The sequence below is a fragment of the Amaranthus tricolor genome, chromosome 11 (genome assembly GCF_026212465.1).
Source record: "Amaranthus tricolor cultivar Red isolate AtriRed21 chromosome 11, ASM2621246v1, whole genome shotgun sequence".
Lineage (NCBI taxonomy): Eukaryota > Viridiplantae > Streptophyta > Magnoliopsida > Caryophyllales > Amaranthaceae > Amaranthus > Amaranthus tricolor.
In genome coordinates, this window is record NC_080057.1 from 19,710,200 (window position 1) to 19,718,544 (window position 8,345).

The following is an 8,345-nucleotide window of genomic DNA, read 5'->3' on the forward strand; positions in this document are numbered from 1 at the left end:
TGATATTAAAGCCCTATCCCCTTCCATGCTTCAAGGTGAGAAGCACCCTATCCCCTCTTAGGTTTGGCAAAAGCTTATACTTCCTGCTAATTCAACCTGAATTTAATTCAAAATAAGTGAATTTTGATTGAGACTTTGCTCCAATTAAGTAAACAGATACTTCGACATGATATATTTATTAAATGGATTAGGTTAAAGTCAAAATTGTAAAACTAAAACAAACTTGTATAACCACTTTAATCAAACGAGTTAATTTCGAGTTAGATCAACCTATATAACCCAAACATAATTCATTTTTTATTTTCCTATTTTTTATTGTAAATACAAACTAAACAACTCGTAAATTAAAAGTTTAAAATTAAAGCCTAAATAAATAAATCAAACGGCCTTTTAAAGAACATAACTTGAATAATATGCATCACAATTAAAGCCTAAATAGGAACATAATTCATTAATGAGCATACTACATTCACTATTTTAGACTAGTGTATTTCATTATGTGTTTAAAGAAGAGCTTAAAGCTCAATATAACTTGAATAAATTGCATCACAATAGAGCAATATGAGTGTTAGTAGAGAGTTAATCATAAGGTAAGGAAGAAATATGAGAGTCATTGGCTCTCTTTAAAAAAGGGAATACATTAGGTTTTAGGGCATAGCATGACTAAACACAAGATAAAATTAACAATACAAATCGGGTAGTTGTAAGGCATATAACATGTTAGGTGGTCGTTCGAGGCTTCCAGCAATGTGTGTTGGCAATATCTGGTTTATTTTTCTTGCTTCTTCCAGTAATGTTGTAAGGCATTGCTAGTTCCAGCAGATATGCTATATCATATATTCACCTTTTTTTTTTTTTTTTTTTTTGTATAAATATTTAAGTCCACTTTTGTAGTTTATAATTTGAAAAGCAATTTTTTTTGAAAATATGGTTGGATGTTCAAAAGTCTAAATTAATTAATAATTGATAAGTTATCCAACTTCGTAGAGATTCAAAATTGTAAATATTAACATGTCCAAAAGCCTAAATAGAGTTTTTCTATAAAAATTGAAAAAAACTCAAAACCTAGTACCGACTTCAATAAAAATCTATTCGTATCGGTTCAGAAACTAAATATGCAATTTAAATTATCCTATTTTCAGAAACCAGATAAATTATTTTATTTTTAAAACTGAATCAGATAAATCAAATAAATCTGATCAGATAGTTTTGCAAATGTCCAAAGGAACACTATAATTGCTAATATTAATATCAAAGCAAAAGCTTCTATATAATTCATTTCCCCCTTTCTAGAACTTCCTCTTCTAGCCAAATTCATTTAAGAAAAGAAATCACAAATTCTCGTGAAAGATTGTCTCTTTGGGCCAATCTATAAAGGAAAATATAGAGTAAGTTACTCCGTGGATATTAAACGTATTGTAAATAGGCATTTGAGATATTAGGCATTTAAGATATTGTAAATTCTGTAATTTTACTCGGTGAGTACTAAGGATATTTTAATTAGGCACTAAAGATGATGTAAGTAGGTATTAAGATTATTGTAAATATCCATTTAATGATACAATAAATAGACATTAAGGATATTATAAATATGTATTAAGAATACGATAAATAAACATTAAAAATAATGTAAATAGGCATTAAAAATATTAAAAATAAGCATTAATCTTTAATAAGTTCAACTTGAAAAACGTCTAAATGATATACGATCTCAAGAGACCGGATGAAGAGATTACCAATATTAAAAAGCATATTTCCTCCCCCACCAAACATGAGAAAACTTTCTAAAAATGCCACACATAAATCTTCCATACTTGGATAGCCAACCATAATGACATGTGTACATGCTTCAATACTACAAATCTACAATAACATGTAGGAGTAATACCTACTATTTATTCCAATTTTGTCAACATCTTCGTAGAAGTATATAAAAAAATTTTCACCTGTTAACTTTTAAATTATTGGTTTTTCTACATGGTAAATAAATTTTTTTAATCTATATAATACTTTTAAACTTTCAACTTTTTCACATAGTAAACAAAATGATGTATTTTTTGTTAACTTTATGTTATTTTTCTTGAACATAATGATTTTTTTAAAAAAATAAACGTCCTAATCAAGTCAAAATAAGTATTTAATTCAACTAAAAATTTAACAATTTTATCTACCATATAAAATAATTAGAAGTTTTAAAATCACCACATAGAGTTATTTTCTACCACTTTAAAAAGCCATAAATTCAAGTGGACACATGAAATTTCCAAACAAAAAAAAAAAATCATACTCGAAAATATTTCAAATACACCTATAATCCCCCCACAACTTTGTTACATAAGTTGTGAATGATCACACTCAATTGCTAACTTGGTAACTTCTCTCTTCCTTCTCTCTCTCTTTCTCATTCTCATTCCCTCCATCATCATTCATCAACACCACTTCTACCACCAGCCCACCACTGGCCCACCACTGGCCCAACACTTCATCCTCTTCTTTCCCACCAATATAATTACAAAACTTGCATAAATTTTAATTAATTTTGTAAGAGACCCACAAAAAAGTTTCCAAAAGATACTTCTACAACAAAATATTATGAGTACCCTCTAATCCTATTCCTAATTCCTATTCTTTGTAAATGGCCAAAACCCCACAAAAAAAGTAAAGGAATGTTTTAATTTTAACCTTGTTTTTTTTTTAATTTTTGTTATAAGAGCAAGAATAAGGGGAGAAAAAAGATGGGAGGAGTAACATCTTCAATGGCTGCAAAATTTGCATTTTTCCCACCAAACCCACCTTCATATAAAGTTGTAAAAGATGAAGCAACAAGCTTAATGCTTCTAGAACCATACCCACATAGGGAAAACGTCGACGTTTTGAAGATCCCTACAAGAAGAGGAACTGAGATTGTTGCCATGTATGTTAGGTATCCTATGGCTACTTCTATTTTGCTCTATTCTCATGGAAATGCTGCTGATATTGGTCAGATGTATGAGCTTTTTATTGAGTTGAGTATTCACTTGAAAGTTAACATTTTGGGGTATGTAATTTCTTCTTTTATTGTTAGTTTCATACTCATTTTTACTTTTGGTGGAGAGTTTTTGTAGTTGTTTGATTGATTGTTGGTGGTTTTTTGTTTCTGGGTCATCTTCCAATCATTCTGTCTTGTAAAGTTTTTGGAATTATTCCTTTTCATTATCTGTTGTCAATTTTTTGTGAAAATTAGGCCAGTTTTGGAAATATGTTGATATGTGGGTATTGATTTGTTTAATATTTGAGTATTGTGGCTGAATGTTTTCTTGTTTATTATATTGATTCTGGTTTTGATTATTAATGATTATGACTTATGAGTAAACAAGATACTGGGAATGGGTTCCAATTTTTTCAATGAATTTTGACCATCTGGGTTATCCTGCAATTGATTTACTTGTGAATGCTCTTTTTTGGGTTATCCGGGTTTTATCAGTGGTTTAAGTGAGGAAATTAAATATTTTTTTCATTTTGGTGTGATCTATTGGTTGTTGCTAAATCTGGTTCTGCCTTCTGGTCTTTTACCCTTTAACTGATCTTTTACTTGCTTGCTTATGATGGAGTTTAGTTGCAATTAATAAGGTAAAAGATGAGAATTTGATTGTTATAACATCTTTTTGGCTGGTTTAATGATTTCCTTGATTTAATTTTGTAAAATTTAATTGTATTTGATTGATTTAAGGATGCTAATGAGCTTGTGGTTGTCTTGCTTTGATCTCTTTGTGGTTGAAAAATGACAAGTCATTGTCTTTCATTGTCCAATTTATTCTATTCTGTTTAGGGAAGAGTCATTGTCCTGCTTGTCATTATGATCTTTTGTTAATATTGTAGATTTTGTTTGTGTATTATCCTTTTACAAAAATGGAAGGGGTTGGATAGTTTACTTGTGAGAATTGGTTCAATGTTCACCATATAGTAGTTGGGGATTGTTTTAAGATAGTAGAAAGTGATGTGGTTAAGGGGTTATATTCTCCCCATGTATTTGTTGAAAATACTTCACTTGCGAGAAAGATCCCACGTCACTAAAATATTAGGTTGTGAACTTACATATAATGCTTGGTGGGTAATCCACCTAATACGTTATGATTTTGGAAAAGACTGAACCTCATCAAGTGTATGTACAAATCAATGCTCGTAACATGTGGGCTGGGTTTGTGGGTCAAGCCAATGGGTGTGTGTCCACACGAGTGGGCCGATTATTTGCATTTTATTTGTGTTCACAACATGTAGTTGGCTCTTTATACAAACTATGCACTATGCAGACTAAATATGGTCAATTGTAGGCAAATAGATGCTGACTACTGTGTCTTAGGCTAAAGCATCTGAGCAATATAAACAATTAAATGGAATAATCTGAACATGTTACTTTTTTTAAAGGTAATCATGGACGAACTTGGAATCATTTTGGTTTTGGATAGTATTGTGTGATTTCCCTTGATGATCCAACCCTTAAAGTTGGGACTTTCAATGATAAGTTGATGTCAAGATTAATGTAAGATAATGCAAATATTTGCATTATTTGGAAATATACCTTAAGAATACTTATATGTAGATTCAAGGGATATCTCATGGTTTCGTCTAATATTTGGCGGTACGACAGCCGCATCACTCTTTTACGTCAATCACGATGGAAACCACATTTTGCATTGTAGTTGTCTTGTTGGGCCTGACACTTGAGAGCATAGGAAACCAAAATACTCAAATGAATTTGTTATTGCAGGTATGATTACTCTGGATATGGGCACTCAACAGGAAAGGTAACTCTATAAATAATTTATAATTTATTAATAAAAAGACAAAAACAACGATTAAATTGTGTAGTTCTGTTTTGTCTGTAACGGGACAGAGTACCTGAGGTCAGTCACTTAATCTTGTGCATTGATATCTTTCACAGCCCACTGAGAATAACACTTATGCTGATATTGAAGCTGCATATAAGTGTCTTGAAGAGAATTATGGTGCTAAGCAAGAAGATATCATTCTTTATGGTCAATCTGTCGGTAGTGGCCCAACATTGGATCTTGCTTCTCGTTTACCACGATTACGAGCTGTTGTTTTGCATAGTCCGATACTGTCAGGTTTGAGAGTCATGTATCCTGTTAAACGCACTTATTGGTTTGATATCTATAAGGTAGGCCATCATTGCTCTAATATTTCCTGTAGAAACGCAGATGCTATGTTGAGTGTTATATGAAAATGTAATTTTATGATTTTCTTTGTGCAGAATATCGATAAAATCTCATTGGTGAAGTGTCCTGTTCTGGTAATCCATGTAAGCAGGAGTTTCTTACCTCTGTTTTCTAGTCCTGCACGTCACCTCCTTATTGATTTGAAAATATCAAACGGTGATAGCTTACAATAACAATGCCAAAATTTTATCTTAATACTATATAATGGGGTTGGGTACGTGAACTTATAATCTAGTCACATTGATCGTCCACATAGATTGTCTTCCATATGTACTTTCACAAATTATTGTATGAGACGGTCTCACCGTGAGACCACCTCCATACTTGGGCTAAATAGCCTAATAATAGAAACTTTTAGCTTATGGGTTTCTTGTTTTGTGGTTGTCTCGCCGTGAGATGGTCTCATACAAGACGGGTTGATGTACTTTTAGGCATACATCTCTCATATCTTTCCTCACTCCTGTGATCCAAGTATGTTTGGCCTTTCGTTTCCGCTTGTAACAATGTTGTCTCCAACCTTCCAACTTTTCATTTTACCTCAAATATCCGTATCATATCCTCGACCCTCGGACATGGGTAGGAAACAAGGAGTAGGACACTTCATTTTGAACCAATATTACGTACATTTCTCTTTAATTAGTCGACGACACGTATCCGTGTCGGTTATGATTTCTAGAGAGTGAGTGATGTAGTTTATAAAGGCCCAACATCCATATAACTATCTAATGACTGTCCAAAAAAATATTTCCCTTTAGCCTTAAAAAGAACTCCTCGATCACATAAAACCAATTGCGTTTCTCAATTTGAGTCAAGCACACTGAATTCTATGCATCGCATCTTGGACAATGTCTGCATTTCTTATACTTGAACCACTTGCTCAATTGATACTTGAACCACGCACTCTATTGTAGCTCCTTATCCTTCAATCTTACCTACCTTTTGATCGGTTGTTTGTTTCTAAAATAGCATTCCCAATACATTGTCGTCATCTTAGGCTAAATCAGCGGTGATCCCTCTTTAGTTTCATACTCTAGTACAATATTATCCTCGAAGAAATTACACCACATTACTTCCTCCTGAATCAAGTCTGCTATTTTGTTTTAGATAGCTGCAGACTGTGTTACTCGGATTATTCATTTTGCTTCACGTACTCGTGTCTGATCCTTGATGCTCGGACATTGGTATGGCACTTAGACACTTCATTTTAGGCCTAAAATTGAATATTTAGACGTATCTTACACTTGGACACGTACCAGTATCCGACATCAGTACCCGAGTCCAAGTAACATAGGCTAAAAATAGTAATTGACTCAAATCAGACCCTGATGTAACACGATTTGTAATAGGGAAATCCACCATTGCTCTTTTTTTTTTAAAAAATATTCTTAAAAAGATCTAGGTTTTCATCTTATTCTAGCATCATCGAGTGCTCGTATAGTTGGTAAATGAGACTACCGAACACATAAACCAAACCATCTAGCTCAAACCGAATTTCCATAGAAATGCCGGTTTAGTTGGATCATGTTCCCTAAGTTTTGTTTTCTATTCATGTAGAATCTTGTTTGGAGCTATATCTGGCTTTCTTTCGACCTTTTAGAAAAGTACAAATGTTCAAACGACAGCTTTCCTTTTCACCGAGGTAATCTGTTTACTCTGCATATTGTAGGGAACGGCTGATGACGTTGTTGATTTTTCTCATGGTAGAACATTGTGGGAATTATCACAAGAAAAATACGAACCTTTGTGGCTCAAAGGAGGAAGCCATTGTGACTTAGAACTTTTCCCCGAGTACATCAAACATCTCAAGAAATTTGTATCCACGGTGGAGAAACCTCCGTCCCAAAGGCACAACATCTCCCGAAGGAGCGTAGACAAACCTGAGAATTCACGGAAGAGCATTGACTGTTATGATGTATCAAGGAAAAGCACAGACCGAAGAGAAAAACCAAGGAAAAGCACAGACCGGCCAGACATGCTGCGAATACAAGAATACAAGACCAGCAGCATCAATACGCTCGAGAAGCTGAACATTCCTTTTGAACAATTGGAAAGGTCTCGTGGAAGTGTAGAATATCTCGACATGTCTCGTAAAAGCGTTGATGTACAGTTTGAGAAGGGTCGCCGTAGTGTGGATTGGGTGGATAGAATAAGGGCAATTTGAAGGTTGTCAGACACTGTAAAGGATTTAAAAGAAGCATTTATTGTGAATTGAAGGGGGGCACAGAAGAAAAACACAGATAAGTGAATAGAACAAGCAAATTGGGTAAAGAAAGACAATGGGATGGTATAAGTTATGGTATATTAGATGTTTGATGTTTATTAGGAGTTTCTCTTGCACTTCAGGTTTATGTCGGAGTACTTTTATGTTGATTTTACAATGTTTTCTTGGTATATACTTCTATAGTAAAACATTGTTCTTCATTGCCCGCTTTAACTTCAACTAAGTACGTTACGTCAAGTACTCTCAAGGTCGCTTTGGATTTGTGACACTATATCTAAAGAACTTTCGGTTCTATATGCGTAAATCGTAATGTAACAAGTTTAAAGGGATATAGAAGTATATATATCATGAGTTTGGTTTACGTTTAGTTTAAAAGAAAAAATTCAATAATCGCCCGTTGTTATTGTTGACTTTTGACTCAATTTAGTAATAGTTTGTTGTTAGTAAAAGCAGACAATGTCTTACCTCAGGTTCAGGTGAAAACGCTTATTTTGGAAATTATTTTGTTTAAGCATGTGTTTTTGGAAATTTTTTTATTAATAAAAAGCTTTTTTTTTTTGTTTCTTTCGGTTTAAAATGGGTGTATGGTCAGGAATTGAAAATTTGGAAAAAAAAGATTATTTAATAACTTTATTTAAAAAACAAGCTTCGTTCAAACTTTATTCCCAAAATAAGCGTTCTTGGCTCCAAAGTTAGACTTGGTGTAAAATCGCTCTTACTAACAGCGAATTAAAAGAAATGGTGAAAATTTTAGCCAAGGGTCAAGTCGCTGTTACTAACAGCGACTTAATGTGGTTGACTGGTCAACTATAAAGTCGCTGTTAGTAACAACGACTTGACCCTTGGCCTGGTTTGACTTTTATTGACCTTTTTGTATGATTTAAACTAGCCGTTGCAAAATTGAAAAA

General features: G+C 33.2%; 1 protein-coding gene across 1 annotated transcript; it reads left to right on the forward strand.

Moving 5' to 3' along the window:
• Window positions 1-2,148: 2,148 nt before the first annotated feature.
• Window positions 2,149-7,677, forward strand: LOC130827291 (uncharacterized). The gene is made up of 5 exons (XM_057692959.1): window positions 2,149-3,037; window positions 4,748-4,784; window positions 4,922-5,158; window positions 5,252-5,299; window positions 6,883-7,677. The coding sequence occupies exons 1-5, from the start codon at window positions 2,736-2,738 to the stop codon at window positions 7,375-7,377; spliced, it is 1,119 nt and encodes a 372-aa protein (XP_057548942.1). The 5' UTR covers window positions 2,149-2,735; the 3' UTR covers window positions 7,378-7,677.
• Window positions 7,678-8,345: the final 668 nt, after the last annotated feature.

Coding starts and splice junctions, on each gene's coding strand:
- LOC130827291 (XM_057692959.1), top strand. CDS start 2,736: ATGGGAGGAGTAACATCTTCAATGGCTGCAAAATTTGCATTTTTCCCA. Junction 5,159..5,251: donor ATTGGTTTGATATCTATAAG/GTAGGCCATCAT, acceptor TTCTTTGTGCAG/AATATCGATAAAATCTCATT. Junction 5,300..6,882: donor GTCCTGTTCTGGTAATCCAT/GTAAGCAGGAGT, acceptor TGCATATTGTAG/GGAACGGCTGATGACGTTGT.